This window comes from Phodopus roborovskii, unplaced genomic scaffold (assembly GCF_943737965.1).
Source record: "Phodopus roborovskii unplaced genomic scaffold, PHOROB, whole genome shotgun sequence".
Classification (NCBI taxonomy): domain Eukaryota; kingdom Metazoa; phylum Chordata; class Mammalia; order Rodentia; family Cricetidae; genus Phodopus; species Phodopus roborovskii.
In genome coordinates, this window is record NW_026125489.1 from 11,193,389 (window position 1) to 11,214,888 (window position 21,500).

General features: G+C 43.6%; 1 protein-coding gene across 1 annotated transcript in view; it reads left to right on the forward strand.

Annotated features, from left to right (window-relative positions):
• Tph2 (tryptophan hydroxylase 2) overlaps window positions 1-21,500 on the forward strand; it is a 90,223-nt gene that overhangs the window by 61,699 nt on the left and 7,024 nt on the right. Inside the window, exon 9 of the mRNA XM_051176236.1 lies at window positions 17,394-17,489. Within this exon, the coding sequence (XP_051032193.1) occupies window positions 17,394-17,489 (96 nt within the window). The remainder of the gene's footprint in view (window positions 1-17,393; window positions 17,490-21,500) is intronic.

The window sequence follows — 21,500 nt, forward strand, 5'->3', positions numbered from 1 at the left end:
TTCTGTGGAGAAAATACATCACACCTGAAGCCTTTAGATGCAAAATTAAAACAAAACTTAAAGGTCCGTTGTTAACGGATTACATCTATAAGGAGAAACAGAAGTGTAGAATCAAAGTGGCAGGTCTTTGTTTTATGCTAGACTACACCATGTTTAAGGGACAAGATCATGTGAGATTTATCTTTACAATATACTGCTTATCCCCAACTCTACAGTTCTGTTTAGTAGACAAATTTTTTTTGTTCTCTGAGAAAAGATGGCTTGAAAGACAAGTTGATTTGAAGTAGAACTTAAGTTGTTTGTATCTGCTTATTTTGTGTATGTGTGTTTCGTATGTATGTGTGCAGGTGTGTGCCTTTGTACAAATGTACAAGTCGGGATAATTTATTGGAGTCATTTTTTCTTTCTACCATGTGGGTTCAGAGGGTCAAATTCAGATGGGAAGTATATTTACCTGCTGAGCCATCTCACAGACCCTGAATTAAAACTTCAAATAGTTGTACAACGTGATTTCCATACATGGCCTGAGCATGTTTCAATATGTAATTCGATTCATTAATGTAGGAAAAAATAGGACTGTAGGATGGTAATTGAACCAAGTGCAACTGGAGGTATTGAGGCCTTCTAGACACCAACAGGAAGAATTCCAGAGCTAGGTATAAAATGGTTTGTTTCTGTAGGCAATAAAGCCGTAATTCCTTTGTTCAAGACAGTCAGGCGGCCTTGACTTTACTGTGCAGTGGATTCTCTACCATATGCAGTTCAGGATCTTCTTGCCCAGAGATTGGTCTTGCTCACAATTAGGGCCTTGAGCTCCTGATCCTCCTGCCTCTACCCCAGAACTGCTGAGATGATAGGAATACACTACAATGCTTTGCCCAAAGCCATAATATTGAGGTTATTTTTTTCTTCTGCCAGCCAGAAATCGTTTTTTCATGTCTAGTAGACAAATGCCAGGACAAAAAAAACCAAACCAAACCAAAACAAAAAACACAGAGCGCCAAAAAAAAAAAAAAAAAAAAAAAAAACCCAGTGTAAGAGGGAGAGGCTCACAGGTTAAGGGTGTACAGCCCTTCATGGCGGGAAGTCGATGCAACAGGAAGTTGAGCCAGCAGGTCCCATAGCATCTACAATGCAGAAGCAGAGTGGCCGGCATGGATGCCCAGTGCCCAGCTGTCTTTCTCCAGTTCAGGATGTTCTGCCTAGGGACCAGTCCTGCTCACAATTTAGATGGGCCTTCCCATGTCAATTAATCAAGATTAATCCCTTACAGACTTTCTCAGGGGCTGACCTTAATCTACATAATCTCTCCCAAGTATGCCCAGAGGTCCGTTTTCCAGCTGATTTAAAAAATCTGTCAACTTCCCAAAGGCACACATTGATCTTCAGTGTTTGTATATTCAGGGACCTCTATATACAGACACTGCTACTGTATGATGGCCTCTTGTTACCAGATTTCCTGCTGCTCACCCTGAAAATGGACTCTCAAGGACAAAAGCTGTGTGGTGGTTCTGTTTTGTACTACTCTATTTGAGACCAATGACTCATTACACAGGGATGCTCCAACAGAAATGTACTGATGAAGGGAGCTTAAGGACCAGCACTAGAAATACACGGATGTCCCTTCCGCCCAGTGTTAAAATACATAGGAGTCTGTCAGCCGACGGCACACCCCATCCTATGATGCAGAAGGCTCCTTTTGTCAATCTGTTCTTCTCATTGTGAAGGCGTTTTGCAACAGACCAGGAGGAACGTCATCTGAAGGAGAAGCAATCGATATGAACACGGGTGTTTCCTAAGCAGGATAAGTTGGCCGCTGGCCCAGTTGGAATTTTCCGTCAGTACAGGGTTTGAGGTCATCCTTTGAGTTGTGCTGACCCTGAGACATGTTTACAGTCACTCTCTGGTTGGAGGGATTTTATTACTGGCTCTTGATAATGCTGATGAGAGAGAGTTGTAGCCAAGGGCGGTGAAGGAAGGAATAAGCAGTCTTTCCCAGGACTCATTCCCAGAATGTATAAGCCTCATGAAAAAGAAACGTTCCTTGGGCACAGTTAGGAAACACTAAGTAGACAGAATGCTTTTTGCTTTTTAGAACCTTTAATAAGAGCACATGCAAAGTAAGTCTCCACAAGTGATAAGTTCCACATTTCCTTCCTTCTGAGGTGCCACTGGCTGCTAATTTAACAGCAGGTTTCATTTTGTTAGTTGAGGGGAGGGAGTTCGGCTAGCGGACATTTCTTGACATGGAAAGCTGATGAAGGTCCATTTTGAAGAAGTTAAAGCTTGAAAAAGCTGAGCTTGAGAAAGGTCATTAAGCTGCAGATACCTCCTCCCACTTTGCATGCTAGCGTCTAGCCTGTCTACGGAAGTGGCAGAATTCATTCTAAGCAGAGGCCTGGCCACCAACTAAGTTATTTCTTAGTGAAATCCGACAGTATTAACCATACTGACTTCTGTTTGTACTTTGCCTATCAAATACTTTGTTTCTAAAGTAGTTGTGCACTAGCTGGAGCTTTAACGAGCATCATCAAATGTTGTTTGAATTTCTATGTCTAGCTTGTACGTGATTTTTCTCTTTTGAGAGCATCATTGGCGTGTGTTACAGTCGTGAGCAGAGAGCCAAATATAGTTCACATTGTAAGTGCAATTCTAAGTCTAGTCTTTAACTATGAAGTTCTTGTGTATACTTCCTATTTGCTGAGCATCCCAGCTTGTTTCTAGAACTGTCTTTTCTTCACATAGCTGACTGTGGGTGGAGAAACTTCAGCGCTACAAGATGCGTGTCCAGCTATAGTTCTTTCTCAACATGGATGGCATTAAAAACAGCCGCTTTAGTATCTTTATGGAAAACTTGAGTAAGCCCGAGGCTTTATTTATTCCTCGTAGAGTCTGCGCTGGTTCAGCTGTTTGAATCATCTGACATAGAACTGAGAGGGAAGTGCTTTTCTACTCCCTTAATTGAGATGTTTGGGTGGCCGATCACTTTGTACGTTATTACTAAGGAACTTAATTAAAAGCTAATAATATCTATTCTAACTCATTACGCTCACTTTTCTATCTGCTGTGCACATAGAAAAGTAGAGTCATCTTGTAAGCAATGCTTTAATTAGTTTGTTTTTATTTCCATCCTTCATCACTCTTTCTGTCCAGATGGCCCTGAGACCATGCTTTATTTGGACTAATTTCTCTTCTGAGAACATGTAATATTCTGGCCATGGCTGTCTTGTTCTATCCTTTCGTGCTTTACTTGTGATGTGTGTTGTCGCTATTCTGAGGCATTTGTCGTTGATTTGTATTACGAGAGCCCTGCGTTGCCTACCTTGTTGAGGGACCAATCTATTTGGAGCGTGAAATAGATGTACACTTTAGCAACTCAGATCTTTCTTGGTCATTTATAACTGTATCGTAGGGGCCTCCAAGAGCCATCATAGAACAGATGAGAAAAGAAAACACAGACCACCTAGTTTGGAAACTTGGAAACTCATAAAAACCGAGCTGCTATGGTAGCACCATTCCCTGAGCACCAAGAACACCGAATCTACCTGTTCTATACAACAAGTTGACCCCACACTTCCCCAGAGTCAACAGCTGGGCTTCCCACAGCTGGGCTTCTCAATGCTCCATAGAGGATATTTGCCTTCTCTGGCCAGTAGCCTGGGGAAATCTACCCCCATCTAACTCTTGGCCTGGTCCTGGGGATTGAATCTAGCTAGGGTCTTCCCTTGCTATGCAAATGCTCTACCCCCATGAGCTAAATCCTCAACAAAGGAAGGAACCCCCCCCCCTTTGCCTTTGAATGCTCACCACTGGAGTCTGCTCAGTCATGATAGAGATTAACAAGACAAATGCATACAAATTTATTAATGGGTATAGGCATTGGAGTCATGCTTAGAAATTCTAAGTATCGATGTGAAATACCGATTTCTGAGCCTTAAGTGCAGAAGAAGCTAAACCTTGTTATCACAGCTGGGGTGGAGTAGCTGCTTGATGACTTCCTAACTTGTCCTAGGTGCAAATTCTCTTGCCTACTTAAGCCCTGAAGGAATATTGTCCCATCACTTACTGTGGGGTGAACAACAAATGAGACAACATTCCCTTGTCTTGGGGACCATGGCATCATTGGTACTTACTGGGGTGCAACCACACTTGCTTTCATCATTGCCTGAGGCATTGCAACTATGAAGTACAGTGATGGTTAAGGAAATTCTAAAGCCGCTTCTAGTCCCCTAGTTCTCTGGATCCTACCGTGGCTTAAAAGTCTTAACACCGAGGCCTTCTTTTTCTTAAAGTTTGAATCAAGTCCAGATTTCTGCAGTGTCTTTAATTTCCATGAAGATGTTGCTGAAGAAAGTGGGTCCTGGTTTAACTACAATGGCGTAGGCTCTCAGGATCTTAACTTGCATTAACAGAAATATCTGTGTCGTAATTCCATTCCCAGCAAAAGCAGAAAGAAGATGGTTGGGATTTTTTTCCCCCTTTATCAGCTAGCACAGTGGAGGTAATGTTATATTAAACTATAGGAATTTAATTACCCCATTCCACAAATGTAGTTTTCAAATAAAGGAGCCGAAAGGATTTTCAAAGCCATTCTTCACCGTGATATAAAAACTCAAGAGTACATTTAGGAGATGTAAAACGGATTACTGTACATGATGAAGCAAGGCCGGGAATGGAGTGCAGTAAGAAACTCAGCACCAGCCTGAATCCACAGTGATTAAACATGTCGTTGCTCGCTTGCTTAGAAATGCCACCATTTGCCTGAAGTTTTACCAGCTTTTCTCTGTAAGGACTTCAGCCCGTGGAAATAATTTTGGTGGGTGGATTGCAACTTCAGGAGGACGGGTCTCCCCGAAGGTGGAGACACTATGGTTTGAAAGCTTGCATCCAGACAAGGTGTGAGGGAACAATGCAGACAGGGTTGGGAAGGAGTGAAGCGAGTGGAAGTGTCGTTACTCTTCCCAGGGCTTGAGTCTGTCCTTCACAATGTCCATAAAAGGACACCTCTCAGCAGTCAAGTAGGGGCCGGCGCTCACGGTCTTTGTGGTGGTGCCTCCACTGAAAAGTCTTACCAGAAGCCACAGTTTCTCCTTTTTATTATGGGAGGGACACATGCTTGTTATAGAAAATTAAAAAAAAGAAAAAAATGGGCGGGCAAAGGAAAGGAAACCCAGGCCATTTGTAATGTCTCTGCGGCAATGGCCACACTTAGCATTTTGGCATATAGCCTTCGCGTGTCCCTGAAGAGTCATTTTGCCACATCAAATGAGAACTTAATGTAAGTGACTCCTGGCTCTGGAGGAAGGAGCTAAGGGGTGTTCGTCCATTTATCAAATACTTGTGCTGCCCAGAGAGAACCTGTCTTCTACATCTACAGAAGAATTGGAAAAGGAACTGGAAAGCCAGGCCTTGTATGTTTCCACCCAGCTCAGTTATAGTGTGGTTCTGTGACCGTCATGTGGGGATGATGAGTTTTGTGCTCTCTTTCTCTCTCCCTCTCTCTGAATCACAGGCTGGATATCATCAGTGCCAATATTTGATTCTTGTGGAAGAATGGGAAGGCAAACTTACTTGTTGGTATCCTAGTCAGTCTAGGAGCATTGCAATGGGCTTTGCAGAAGGAGATAGTTGGCTCAGCTTCTAGAACAAGCAGGAGAAGTGGGGATTTATAGCCAGGGAGTAGAAGGGATGGTGGTCAATCCATAGAAAATTCCTAAGAGAATCCCGAGGAATAAGGAGGGGCATTCTGGTTTTCCTGGTGTTATAGGACTGTTGCTGAGGTTGCCTGGGAGATGGTGGGAGAGCGGAGCCTGTTTTAGATTATGGGGATGGGGGGAAACTGGCTACACCGAGGTAACAGGTTTCTTGTTAAAATGATACTGTAGAGATGAACATGGAAAAGCCTACAAGTCGAGGCCTGGCTGAAAAGAAAGACTAGGCAAGGGAAGAATCTGGATAACATCTCCCGTGTTCCAATTTCATCTTTAAAATGAGACTAATACGACTATATAATGTCATAGGGATGCTGTGAAATTGATGAGCGAATGCCCTGGGAAGCTGCTGGGCACTCGGAGTGTTAAAACAATGCCAGCTAGTCCATTTCAGATCGCTGTGTTCTAAGGCATCCAGGTAGCCGCCTCAGTGAGTACTCACACGCGCTCGGGGACGGTCCCCGGAGAACTTTCACTTTTGCATGTGACCCTGAGATAATCTAACTTTTAGCACCCCAGCTTTGTCTTTCTGCCAGTGCAGACTGTTGAGTTTATTTCATAAAAGGGCTTTAAACAGGGGCTGCTCTATTTTCCAGTGTAAAGTCTTTTATATATGTATGTATATATGTATATGTATGTATATATATATGTATATATATGTGCGTGGGTGGTGTGTGTGTGTGTGTGTGTGTGTGTGTGTGTGTGTGTGTGTATGAAGGAAGGCCTCACCCGAATGATGTCAAAACTGTCAAACTTCTCCCTGGAGATGGAGGAACTGCCTTGAACTTAATGGCAAACTCCCCGAGCAAACAGAGAAAAACAAGTCACAGGAAACATCTTGGGGGAAAAAATAAATGAGGAAATATTGTTTGTGCCAGAGAGTGCGTGAAGTGTTAGTTTCTGACGGAACCTCTCAGGCAGATTGGGAGTGGCGGTGTTCATCAATGTGACCCTCCCTCAATAACCAAATAAAGAAATAAATTTGGGAACTCAAATCTTGGCTGCTTTTCCTCACAAGCTTGGGCTTCTGATAACCCTGTCCAGGTGTTTGTGGTTTGGCTGGAAGATGACTGAATTTAATATAAAACTATATGAAGACGCTGCTGGAGGAGAGCCAAAAGAGGCTGTTTGTTCTGCTCTTGGATGGAGTTTGGACTCAGCTCCATGCGTACACACAGGGGTCCCATGTGGATGCCCAGACAGCAAGGTTTACAATTCTTTTGTAATTAACCAAGGGAAAGTACCTTTAAATGCTGTACTGTAGAAATGCTTAACCACTGGGCTATTTATTACAAAGGCAGCTCTTTGTTGATTGCTTACCTTTCCTTAAATCTAAGAAGTCATGATTTTCCCAAGATAAAGTCAAGGCTATATATAACTGGTAAGAGGATGTCAGATTCTGGTCTCCCCCCCCCCCCCGCCCCATTTCATGTACATTGGTGTTCTGCCTGCATGTGTGTCTGTGTGAGGGTGTCAGATCTTTGAGTTACAGACAGCTGTGAGCTGTCATGTGGGTGCTGGGAACTGAACCAGCATCTTCTAGAAGAACATTGTTCTTAATCGCTGAGCCATCTCTCCAGCTCCAGATTCTGATTCTTAACAAAGGTGTTCTGTAGACCAAAAGCAGCTTGTGTGTGTGTGTGTGTGTGTGTGTGTGTGTGTTTGTAACTATATTCTTACACACACATATACACCTGCATCTTGTTTAAATTAAATTGTATTTAGCCATCAGAAAGTATCAAGCAAATGCCTTGATTCCCACATTCCCCAATAAGAGCAGCCTCGTGGCAGTTTTGACCATCTTTGTGCAGTGGGACAATTGGGCCCAGCTGAGACACTCTGGTCCCATTAGACAGGACTAAGTGTAACCGAATGATTATTACCTGTTTTCCTTTCTAAGGCCAGTGGAGGAATTGCCATTCCAGGCAGTCATAAACCGTAGGTTCTCGTAGCAGCCAGAGTTTGGCAAAGCCATTTGTCAGAAGACCCGAAATATCTCAAGCCATGGTATTCTTTCTTGTCTCATGAATTCTCAATGATATAGAATTAATCTTGTGACTGTGAAGCAATGCATCTAAGTCAGATGCAAACATGCATTGCTATGGTTTAATGCTACGTTTTACTTTATTTTGTGCTTAGCAACATGACTTTGTGATGATAAAAAAGGTGCTTTGTCATGCTTTTGACCTGACCTCGTTGGCCATAGTCTTGGGTCTCTCTGCAGTATCAATGTCCCATCAGTGACACCGGGTGACTCAGCTTCTTTCATGCCTGGTTTGTAGTGTGTGTTTCTCACCGACAGCCAACAGGTCTTCACTGTGATGCCCAGCTGATCTATGGGGTTCCAAAGACTGTGCCCTAGCCCAAGTCGTCTGTAGAAGGATGGGTGTGGGCAGGCTGAACCCGTTCTGGTGCTGTGAACTCCACTGTCAAGAACCCAGTGTCACACAGTTGTCACATTGGGAATGGAAAGAAAACACTGATACAGCATGCAAGCCACAGAGTTAGGGGCCAGGTTCACGTGTTTATAATTACCTTTATTGTCCCTGAAGCCCGCAAGCCTACCCAACCCAAGTCTCAGTTATTGTTTGTAAAATGTGGGGTTTAGCATTGAAATGGTGTTCAATAGGTGTTTTTGTTTATTGTCTCTTGTAGACAAAGTCCCTAAGACACAGAATGGTAAGATAACTTTCCTTGAGCTATGGCTCTCACTTTGAAGTCGGTGTGCTCAGACTCACAAATGACATTCTGCCCACAGTGCCTTCCTCTCAGGGCTGCTGTGAGCATGACGTAAAGCACTCCATCCTGTGTCTGGAGTGTAGGCTCCAGTAAGTAGTGGTGATTGTTACTAGAGACGGAGGTGCAACTGAGCTTGGATGCTGCCTAGAGTTTCAGTTACTGTAGAACCTCCTGTGACGAGGGACTTGGATTCATGGGGGACATCTTTTCAACACCCTTTACACATGCAGAAGGTTGGTGGCAACTGAGTGAGAGATGATGGCAGTGGTGTTAGTGTAAAGGAAACAACGACCTCATTAATAAAACCAGGAAGTAGAAAGCTTAGTGGAACAGAGTGCTGAGAACCGCTTTTTCCTGTTGAAGATACTTCCCACATGCACAAGTTTTCACACACACACACACACACTCACACATACATATCCATGCATGCACACATACACACACACATCCACACATGTACACACACAAACTCACACACATCTACACATGCTTGCACACATGCGTGCACACACTCACGCACACATGCTTGCACACACGCGCACACACACACCCAGGCACGCATGCACGTGTGCACACACATATCCATGCATGCACGCGCGCGCATGCACACACATCCACACATGTACACACACACAGTCACACACATCCATGCATGCACGTAGGCGCACACACACACACACACACACACACATACACACACACCCATGCACGTGTGCATACACACACACATACACACACACACACACACACACACACACCTCCTTTCAGAATTCCTGGTCTTGAAAGAAATCAGTAAGCATAAGGTTGTTAGCCCTAATGTCTGGGGAGGTGCTGCTTTTATTAATATAGGGATAAAAATAAAATGACCCTCTTAAGGTAGTGACTACCCACAGTTCATTTGTAAGGCACTAAAAACCTTATTTTTCCTTTATATGAGTATTGGAGAGCTGACCTTTAAAATCACAGCTAGGGAGAATGTGATTTGATGCAAAACATTTTTGGGGCATGCCTGAGGATGGATGGCTAAGGATGTGCTCATCAGTTCTCCTCTAGGAGCACAGGGTTGTTCAGGTTGTGAGTTGGTTCTTAGGTAGACGATGCTTAAGTAGGTCTTCTGTGCAAGGAAGATTACGCATATCTGTAGATTGGATGCTGATCCATGATGTATGTATGTGGTTGGAAAATGACACGTGTGTGTGTGTGTGTGTGTGTGTGTGTGTGTCTGTCTGTCTGTCTATCTGTCTGTCTGTCTGTCTGTCCGTCCTCACTGGAAAGTTTAGTCATTCCAAGGCAGTTGGTTGTGTAGTGATTTCAGTGGCGTCTTTTGGAAGATGATGTTGGGATTGCTTTAAAATCACAGCCATATTCTGTGAATTTGTGTTATAGAGATGTTACCACAAGGCTCATGCACTGCACCTAGGGGTCCAGGAAGCAACGCTACAAATATAAAACTAGCGTTTGATTTGTGAAACTCCAAATAACCTACAGGCCCACAGAGCATGAAGAAAAGCCAATTGGTATTCACAATGCGCTTTTTAAAGAGCCATGGATGTGGTGGGAAGCAGAATTGGATGGATGGACATCTTAGAAATTCATCTCCAGTAGGAAATAGTATCTGTCTGATCTTGTGTGTTCTCATCCGATGAGTGGTGGTGCTGTTGGAAATTCCTTGTAGTTAATTCTAACAGTCTGTGCTAGGAGGCACTTTAGTGCTGGACTCTGTCACATCATAAACTCCCCCACACTCTGACCAAGGACCGTTAGCATTTTCTCTGGCTTGGCTTCGGTCAGCTACAAGCTTCAGAAAGAGCAAACTGATGTTTTCAGATGAGAATCCAGATGCCAGAATCAATGAGCTCTCAGTCAGTGCTTATAACGAGGAGGCCAGAAGCCACTTAAACACCAGGCCACCCCGCTTCTCTGCTTCTGTAGGCGATGCCTGCCGGTTAGACTCCAGCCATGTTGCCTAGGGCCCGCCATGTGCAGGGCTTGGCTGTGGCAGGGAAGCAGCCTCCCTGCTACTTTGAAGGAAAAAACACTGAACGAGGTCTATTTCTGAACCTGTAAGTGAAAATCTACCTGAGGGCTACTGTAGAGAAGTTGTCGTGTTTTCGAGATTGTGATATTAGAAAAATTGGCTGAGATTAGTGACTGCTGACCTAGGCTGTAGGCTCTGCCGACTGGAAAACGCTAGTTTACCCTCACTCTCTTTTTAGCTTCCCCATTTGCTGAGCACCTCTGTCAGTAAACGGGACAGGGCGAACAGTAGACAGAAGCAACACCCCAGGAAGATAAATCTTGTTCCCTGACTTCCTGAAGCTTACTGTGTGTGTGTGTGGGGGGGGGGGGACGGGGACAGGCTCGAAGACCAGTGGTTTCAGTAGGATTCCATAATAGGAATGCTGTGTTGAGGGGTGTAAGGAGAGCCGCTCAATATGCACTGGCCGGAGTCTGACAAAGGGCTGTGCCGTGAAGACATTTCCAGGCAAGAAAGCGCACATGTAGAGATGAAGACAGACGTAAGAAGGTCAGTTGCCACCTGAGGGGCAATGACGACTGTGTAGTGCCTGGAGAAGGCAGGGGCAGGGACGTGGAGTCTCTGCTGTCACCTGAGTGAGTTTTGACCTTTACTCCAGCGGTACGGTGACCCTCCTGGCCATTGTCATCACACGCCCTTTGTCAAATTCCGAGGCTCTCCAGGCCTTTAGTCTCCAAGGTAGCATTCCTAGTATGGAATCCTATGGAAACCACGGCTCTTTGACGGTGAGCTCTCTGTGTTGGGAGTGTCTTACATGGGTTTTGTGTTTGTGTTAGGATGGACCCATTGCTTAGGTGATCCGGATGTTAGGTAAGTCATGGCATCCCTGTTTGTGCTTGAGTGGGAGGAAGAAGCCAGGATGGATCCCTCCCTCCCTCTCTCCCCCTCTCCCTCTGACCCTCCCTTCCTCCTTCCCTTCTTCTGTCCCTCCCTTCCTCCCTCCTTTCCTTCCTTCCCTCCCTCCCTTCCTCCCTCCCTCCTTCCCTTCCTCCTTCCCTCCCTCCCTCCCTTTTCTCCTCCTCCTTTCATTAAAACCACTAAATTCTGGTGGAGGAAAAGTAAATGCTAAATGAAAACAAGTCAGGTCGCCGCCTTTGAAATGGAAAATTCTCTCAGATGAGCTGAAGATGAGGTAGTAAAACTGAAATGACCAGGCTCTTACAAACAAAAAAAAAAACCCCCACATTCATTTATTCAAAAAGCACCAAAAAAGCTGAGGAGCAGCAGCTACTTAAACAAAAAATTCTAACAACCAGGTGCTGAAAAAGTCCTGTGTCATTGTATTCTTCAATGTTGTTGTTTTTTTGTTCTGTCAATTTTCCCCTCTTTAAGTGTGCCTTGTACATTAGGTGATCAATTTTCCACAAGGTTTGCCATAATGCTTCCTCAGAGCTCAGGAATTTGCATTTTAATTCATTCAACAGGTGCTTGCAATGAAGACAGTATTTGTTGTTTTTATGACTTAGGGTCACTCAAATCCCAGGCCTTTTCTTTCCATTGGGTTTTGGCTGGAGGACCACTATTGGCAAAAGAACTCCCCCCATCTCTTTGAGAGTCTCATGTAGCCAAGGCTGGCCTTGAACTTGTGACCCTTCTGCTTCTACTTCAGCTTTAATATTACATTATAGCTGTGTGTTGTCACACCTGGTTAATGTGGACCCAGGGGTCAAACCCAGGGCTGTGTGCCTATGGGTGAGCTCTGTGCTGCTAAGTTAACTCTTCTCTCCCCAAACTGCAATCTGTTTGCAGTTGAGCCTGGGACCTGGCTCACTGTGTAATACCCTTTTCTGTGATGGATCTCTGGGGTTCTCATAAGCCCTTCTCCTGATACCTCAAGCCTCACAGTTCTACAGGAGGAAATGTGCCACTCTTTCTAGTAACTTCTTAAAGCTAGTCTAAAAAAACATTAACCCTTCAAAACCCAACAAAGGCTGCAAATCTCCCGGACCCAAGAAAGGAAACACTCCGTATTTTTAAGGTAGTGAGAAGTTTGTGGGAGAACCAAGCCCAGGAAGGTTTGATTCCTACTGGAGTCTTCCTCTTCCGTAGTGTTTATGCCATCGGTTAGAACAGAGGGCAGGCATCTCTTCCGTGGATTTTAACTGAAGGGCAGTACAGACCTCCAGATATTGACACAAAATACAAGGAGAGCTTTGCAGAGTGTCCCGCTTTGGTCATCCATGAGGCGGTTCTGTATTCTGTTGGCTTGATTTTTACATTATCAGACTCAGTTTATTTTTTTTTTAAACTTTGATAACCATCCGTCTGGGCAGATGTTTTGAGAACAGTGTACTACCAGCAGTGACCTGAAGATGGCAGCATTGTGCGACCTAACTGCTAGCTGTGCACTCTGAGGTGTGTGTTCCTCATCCCTTTGGATTTCAATTGTCACTCAGGCTTTTTCTTCCCTCTGCTTAATGACTGTGTATGTAAATGACTGCCTTTCTTCTGCAGAAGAGGTCCCATCTATCATTCCTGTTTTGGTTTTAAGCTAATGATTATATGTAATTATATTCAAATAAAATATTTACAAATAATTATGTATCACTAGAGCACATAAAATTTAGAATTCATGAACATCAGTGCTGATGAAAGGTACCCTTCAATTTGGGGATGTGGGAGTCTTTACTATTATTGTTTCTGTTTAAAAGACATTAGTGGCCAAGAATCAGCAAGTCTCTCTTGCAGGTGTCTTACAAAGCTCGGAGTGGCTCCCCCTTCCCCCCAACCTTTTGCATATTTATTTTCTGATAATAGGTAGGATATTTGTTTGGAAAATCTCAAGGGATTATATTACAGACCCACATCTGGAGAGTTCTGTGAGGAAAATAAATTATTTTCTTAAACTTTCCAGAAGCAATCAGTTATTCTTGAACTCGAAGACATTTTCAGGTGTTCTGGGGGTTATCCAGTTCAACCTGAGGATGGCTTAGTGTGGTCAGACACTCCTTCACTCAGTGATCAGACAGACAGAGGTGCTCGCCCCTGTTAAACACAAAAGCATCCACAGCAAGTCCCTCATTCAGATTTTTCCAACGTTTTGGAGTTTTGGCTGTAGTTCACTATTGCTTATTACCTGTCAGCCACATGCAGAGCTGAACATGGAAACAGATCTCCAGAGCAAAGGGCCTGGCTGGCTCTCTGAGGAAAGCAGGCTGCAGCAGTCACTCCAGGGGCGTTTTTGCTGAAGCCTAAAGGGAAAGGTAAGGACAGAGTATTTGGAGGGACTCCCAGATGAGGTAAGGGGCTGGAGAGCATTAGAGCCACCAGAGAGAGATGCTCAGGGGTCCCCTTGGAGGCCGCTCTGCTTCTAGAAGCATATTAGCTAAATATACACTGGGTGATCCATCACTCAACTTTTGTGTCTTTAGTCGAACCAAAGCAGGCCTTTTAATTCTTGCTGAAAAATCAGACTGAAGGCCAGGTCCAGGGGAAGAAGCTGTGGCTGGGAGGATAGCTTTTTCTCCAGGGCTCTCTCTGGCCTGTTTCTGATTTGGGTGATAACTGTGGCCACCCATTATGGATGCAAGTGTGGCAGTGTGAGGGAAATTAAAAATGCTCTTAGTAGGTGACCTAAATGTTCGCACCATTGGAGCCATATGTATGTTTTGGATGCCTTTGGATAAGGCATTTCCCTACAGTTTTCATCATTAGGGTTCCAAAGATGCCATGCGGTAACCCAAAGATTGAAGAGAAACCGGGGAAGCAAACCAAAGGCACTCCAAAGACGACTGTGAGCCTTCTGGTTCCTTCTTTCTGGATTCTCATTTCCCCTTCACTTGGTTGTAAAGGAAAATTGCACACTACTAATTTTTTATTTACAGTCTTAAACGATGGCGGATGCTGATGTCGAGCTCTGGAAAACACAGCTCTAGATCTTGTGTCACTGTTTGGACGAGGCCCAGATAACTCATTGAAGTGCTTACGTTCTGTTTTGTGAAGCTGAAGGGCTGGGTTCTCACATGCCTTCTGGGTTCCGCTGTAGATAATATAAGCACTTTGGCTTCACCGTGCCCAGGACTGTGCAGTTATTTGGTCGACAGACGTGACAATTCATTGTTTTCAGGAACCCATGTCAGACAGACTAAGCACAAAGCATGACTGCTTTTGTGGTCAGGGAAGTCCTCTATGACTAGATTGACATTTCATTTGTAATCCTTCTTAACAAATCAGCTTTTGACTGAGAAATGAAAACGACCACTGTATAAATACCTAGGGACAAGAGCATACTACCGGAGGGAGTAGCCATCACAGAGGCCCTGCACACAGTGCCATTTCTATTTCCAGGGGCTTCGTGATGCCATGTTTTTGGGGGCTGGAGAACATGTTCTGAAGTAGCTTTTAAAATTTCCTGGTGATCCGGGTGTAAAAATACAGTCAATAGCGGGGGCTAGAGAGACAGCTCAGCTGTTAAGAGCCCTGGCTGCTCTTCCAGAGGACCTGAGTTCAACTCCCAGCAGCCACATAGTGATTCACAACCATCTATACTGGGATCTGAATCCCTCTTCTGATGTACGTGAAGACAGAGCACTCACACACATAAAAGTACAAGAGTAAATAAATCTTCTAAAGTAATATAGTCAACAGTGAAAGTGCAAAAAGCCAGTGTGAGAAACTCCAAGCTATTGTAACTGTGTAGAAGCTCATTGAGACGATAGACTTTGGGTCTCATTAATTCCTGTGTGTGATACTTTTTATTTGTAATATTTTTATAAAAGTTTTAATATCAATGCCACTGTCTTAGTGAATGGTTCTATTGCTACAATAAAACATCATGACCAAAAGCAACATCGGGAGAAAAAAGGGTTTGTCTAATCTTCTGGCGGGTAGTTATTTTCTAAGGCAGGCAGGCTAGGAACTCAAGGCAGGAACCTGGAGGCAGGAGCTGATGCAGAGGTCATGGAGGGTGCTGCTTTACTGGCTTGCTCCCCCTGGCTTACTCTATCTGCTTTCTGACCGCATCTGGGGCTACCTGCCTAGGAGTGACACTACCTACAACCAATCATCAATTAAGCAATGCCTCGCCTCCAGGCCAGTGTCATGGAGGCATCTTTCTCAAGTAAAAGCCCATCATCCGGAATAGGTCTAAGGTTTGTGTCAAGATGACAAAACCAAGCAGAATGGCCACTTCATAGAGCTGCTAAAAATCCTGAAGATGGGGGATTTTATTGGTACCTAGGGTGCTGCTAAGCATCCTATAAACACACAGGATAACCTCCCCAAACAGTGATGTAGTCTAATGATGTGTCAATGGTGCTGGAATTTCCATTGCATGTAAGGAACAGAAGGTGATATTTGCTGCAGAGTTTATACTTCAATGTGGCGATCATGCATAAAAGTAATCTCAGATGTCAAAAAGCAGAAGACTATTAAAGAGTGTGGGACATTGTAAGGGGTGTATTGGTAGACATCGCAGATGAATTGTTGGTGGGCATGGACTATAACCTTGGCCTCTTTGGCAATAATCTGGAAGGCGGCTTTACTTCTGGAGGTGTGATGCTCCGTGACTTGGAAGTGGCCAGTCCTTTCGGTTATGCAGAGCATGGGACCACTTGCCCTCGGAGGTTATCCCTGCATTAAAAACCAAACAAAACCTTTCAGAATCAAAGGACATCTCAACCCTTGGATAAAAATAGAGCAAGCTGTTGTGGGCTGGAAAATATAATTATTTTCTTCCCATTTCAGGAGTGTTTAAAGTCTCAACACCTCCAGTGCCCTAGCACCACGGACGCAGGACAGTGCTAATTTGATTCAATTCTTATTACATGTTGTTAGTTTCTCACTTTTTCTATTAGAGCAAAAATAGTGTGATTTCAGCTCCTTGCAATAGCACCGTGAGTTTTGTTAGTTGTGCAGACATTTTTCTGCCTGGGTTCATTTCTTGAACCCAACAGAAGCAATTGAAATTTTGTAATATTTTTCTCCTCTTCTTTGAAAATCTGGTACAATGTATTTTAATCACATTCACCTCTTTCTTAGCTCCTCCCAGATCTTTCAAAATCCACCCAACTGTGTCTTAAAACTATACATATGTATATATTAGTATCCACATAAGATTTTTACTATAAAAACATACCGACACTGTAGTTTTGCCAGATTGGTAAGTATATATTTGTATTTAGTCTCTTATTTCTTTGCCAACATTGGCACCTAATAGGTTTTCAACCAATGCCATTAAAAGGTTTATTTGTACCTTTTTTGTGTGTTGTGTATGTATTTATAGCATGGGCATTCTTACTCATGTGAGGGTCAGAAGTTGATGTTGGATGTTTTCCTGTAATATTGTCCATTTTAGGTTTTGAGATAGTGTCTTTTATTGCTCACGAAGCTCTTTACCCTCTGAGTCATCACCCCAGCTCAATAAATGTCTTTGAAATATGTAAAAAAAATTAAAAAAATAAGTTTGAGATGATTAGATTTCTACTCATTTCCCCGTGTCGTCTTGAAAGTATTTACGCCCTTGAGACAGTTTGGTGGGGTGCAATCACCATATTCTCATGGAGCGTCACCAAGATGCACTCATTAATTTGTAATTGTAAGACTATTACAGGAGATAAAATTCAATCCATAAAGTTTCTGAATACAGGATTCTCAAGACTCCTAGTGCTTTACAATTTTCCTATAGTCTTCCTGCTTAGGGAAGGATGATTATTTAAAATATTAATCATAAAAATGTGCAAAGTCATGAAATTAAACAGAATTAAACAGAAGTTCATTGAGGCATAAACTAGGGCAGGGTTATTCTGCAACAGGATGGATTACAATAAATACTCCTGAATTAAATTTATTTTAAAATGTAAGGCAACATGTACAGTGCAACCTTTTATTTTAGGTGCCGTTTTATTCTCGTGAAGGAACTTGTTGGCCAGTTCACTACATTCATGTTCCTTTACTTTCCCTCCTAGTGTTATTTCTTCACAATCGAGTTTGGCCTTTGCAAGCAAGAAGGTCAACTGCGAGCATATGGAGCAGGGCTCCTTTCCTCGATTGGAGAATTGAAGGTACGAAGCTGTGAGTGAACATCTCCTTCCCAAGGAAACTGGTTCAAGGTCATGGGATATATTGATTGGTTTGTCGGAGCATTTCTACTCGCAGCTCCCCATACATATTTAATATGGAGGATCTGGCACCTCAGATGTGGGTGCTGGCCTAACTTTTTGCACCTCTGAAAGTGGGTCAAAGCCGTTCCGGGGGTTTGTGGTGTGACTCAAATGGATGAGGAGCCATGCACCCAAATCAACGGGAATGACAAATGGAGGCTCGAATGCTGGCAAACAAATGGCTGGCCTGAATGTCGTGGGAAAAGTGGGTAGTGAGTAAACAAAGTTGCTCTTAATTGGCATTTGCATGTGAGCCTGGCTTTGCTACTTTGGTTTCCATGTCCTCCATAGCTCCATGGATTTCCCTTCTAACCCCCTAAAGAGGAAATTGAGGAGATATTCCATCTTCTCCAAAATGAATGCAATTAAAATATTTGTGCATATCAGCAGTTTAAGAGAAAATAAGCCGAGTAAGCAAAGTGTTGAGGCATGTAATATGTGTTTGTGATGCTTAGAAATTATTTTTTTTCTCACATAGTAAAATGGTCATTTATTTGGAGATGGTGGGCTCTGGAGCATTCTGATTTTAACATTCTAGTAAGTTTTGATAGATTTGGGAGGCAATATGGCATGCCACCTGGAAATTATCCTGAAAATAACTTAATCTTTCTTTGACTATTCAGGATTACAGACCAGCTTAGGCTGTTCTCTTCAGCATTGATCGCTGTTGTATAATACAGTTGGGGAATGCGTTGTTGTGGGAATGTTTCGCCTATTTGTATTCTCAAAAGATGCAATTTCATAGCATTTTTATTGAGTTGCTAGCTAGTTTTGTAACTTCATTAATTAATTAATTCATTCCTAAAAACCTCCACTGGATGTTTTCAGGTGGCACGCACCGTGCCAAACACTGGGAATTAAAAGGCAGAAAATGACGAAGAACTGGAATCCGAAGAAAATAACACCAGAGGTTATGAGATTTTTAAACAGTTTAGGATCTTGGTACATGTGAACTCAGTCCCTGTAAGAACCCATTGTTAGAGACGAGACAACTGTGGGCATGAAGCCATCACGGGACTTGCCTAAACTACACAACTAGAATGCTAGAGCCAGGCCACGTGCCAGGCAGTGTAGACTGAAGTATCGGTGCTCTTGAACCAACAGCTTGAGGCTCTTACTATCCAGGACTGGACACCTAATGCCAGTTAAACAGCCAAGCAGATAATAGAGAAAATGGGACAACTGTGTCTGGCACATGGTAGGCCACGCTTGCTTGAGAAGGCGTTCCAGGGGGAACCCTGTTGCTCACAGTGAGTCTTGAGGAATCAGGAGGGTGGATTGGGAAAGATAAAATGAACAGATGAGCGATGGGCCAAGGGAGTGGGTAACACTGGGCTTCAGTCAAAGGCCTGCGTGTGTGCGCACGCACGTGCTTGCGTGTGTACATTCCTCAGTAGCTGTGTGGTCAGAAAGCACCTTTGTGGAGTTTGTTCTTTCCTACCATGTGGTTCTGAGGATTAAACTCAGGTTGGCAGGGACACAGCAAGTCCCTTTACCTGGCTCTTAAAAAAAATACTACTTGAAGACTGTAGGACTTAAGATGGTTGACACCTCGAAGAGAATTCACCAGGGTCCCCCTGTGACATCAAAGGACTTGGACAGTGTTCACAGAGGCCTCTTCCTTAACATACAGGGGAGGGCATAGTAGCTGCTTCCCCCAAAGTGAGATGTCTTACAAGAACAGAGACAGACTCAAGAAGCCTAGTTGGTCAGTGACCTTTTGTATCAAAGGAGACAGGGATGCTATTTGACATCTCTTAGAACATGCCAATCACCACAAATGAGAGCTCTTAAAAAAATAACACATTTACTGTTAATAATGGCCAAAGCCTACAGCAATAAGACATCCTACCCCGTAAGACCATGTCCTCTAAGACTGCTTCTTGTTCCCCTGAGAAAAGTCAGAAAACAAAACTTCCCGAACTACATCTATTTGTATTCTCTTTGGATGGTTTATAAATTATTCTAGAAACAAAAGAAATCTCTCCCATGTCCTCCCCACAACTTTTGATAGGGTCTCCTGGTCTGGTTAATGAGGCATGTGTAGGCAGCATTGGAGCAAAGATGCTGTTTTTGTTTTTACTGGTGTGGACAGAATCGTCTAGAAATGGAAATCAGCTAGAAATACATACAGCAAAGGGCATTGTCTGCCGTGCAACGTCCTGTTCAGGTCCATCACCTCTGGTGATTAGCATTGCTCCATTCTCAGGTTTCCACACTCCAGCATCCCCTGGATTGCCGTTTTGGACCATTTTTACAATTTAGATGTTCTTTTCGCAAGAGATACCTTATAACTGTTCACACGGAATACAGAACACTGGAGTTTTCCTTAGCCAGCCCCTCTCTCCCTGCCCATCTTGTTCCTGTAAGTGCCCAGAACATTTCACAGTTCATTTAAGTGTGTGTGTGTGTGTGTGTGTGTGTGTGTGTGTGTGTGTGTGTGTGTGTGTGTGTGTATGCATGCGAACATGAGGACAGGTGTTCACTGAAGCCAGGAGGGTATCAGACCCCTAGATGGTTATGAGTTGTTCCTCCATTCTCTAGAAAAGCAACAAGCACTCTGAGCCACTAATCTGTCTCCAGTCTCCCAAATCTTTTTTTTTTTAATTTGGAGAAATTTAAATTTGGTTCTAGACCCAATGTAGGGATGACTTTGTTAATAGCATTATCATAATTCTTGTATAAACATCCATACAACTTTGAATGAATTGATCTTTTGCAGTGAAGTATTTTCTACTGCTCCAACTGTTAGTCCTAAGTTTCTGGAGGCTTTGGTATAGACAACATAACTTTTATCTAAATAGACCCAATTCACAAGGGCATAGATGTTGCTCTGCAGAGTTGGTCAAGTGCTTCCAGGAAAGGGGGGGGGTTATCTGTGGTTGGGAGGAGACTTTCACTTTTTTCCTTCATAAAATAACTTGATTCTACTTTCAGAGAAAGAAATAAAGCAAACATGGAAAATGTTACAAAAGCTAGCATAAATTTGATCCCTGAACCGTGATGGCTGACAAACTGCTCAGAACTACCATAGCCTGGGTGGGTGGGGATTTTCCTGCATTTGCCATTGTTACAAAGAACGGTTAATCGTGAATTGAGTCACCCTGGAGAAGCAGCTTGGAAAAGAGATTGGAAACAGGGTAACTGGTTGCCTTTTTACTCACCGTCTAGCATGTGTCTTTCATGTCCCTTTTCTCCCTCCCCGACCCTGCAGTTGGCCTAACAGTATATATATAACCTGTTTTCCCATTTATTACTTCTTGCCTATTCATTCATTTCCTTTGGTAAGTGCAAACTTGATGGTTCGAGCTGTGAGACAGAGTCTTGTAGGAAAGGCCTAAGAAAGGGATTAGTATGTTGGAGAACCCACAGTGAAGTTTGTTCTTCACTTTGGGAAGGGTATTGGCTATTTTTCCTAGTCGCCTGGCTAAAGCAACTTCAGGAAGAAAAGCTTTCATCTGGCTCATGGTTAAGGGGAAATGGTCCATCATCTGGGGAAGGCGTGGTGGTGGGAATAGTGGCTGGAGACTGTGGCGGAGGGAGATGGTGAACTTTGCTCAGACCTACCCCAGCCCAGAAGCAAGAATCGGTGCTGGGCTACAACCCTCAACACTGCTACTCAGTGATTTACTTCCTCCAAGCTAAGCCTCCACTTCCAGAAAGCGCCATGCTTCCCAAAATAGTGCCACACCAGAAGCCAAATGCTGAAACACATTAGCCTGTGGAGGAGCATTGCACATTCAAATGACAATAGATGGGAGGAAAAACCTCACAGTGAAGTCTTGCCTTTTAAAAAAATCTACTTCAAAAGCAAAAGGCAGTGTCCTTTCCCGTCAGGGCACAGATTAGGTGGCCTCAGCATCTGCTCTACAGTAATTGCTGGAATATTAAATATACACATTTCTTTTGTGT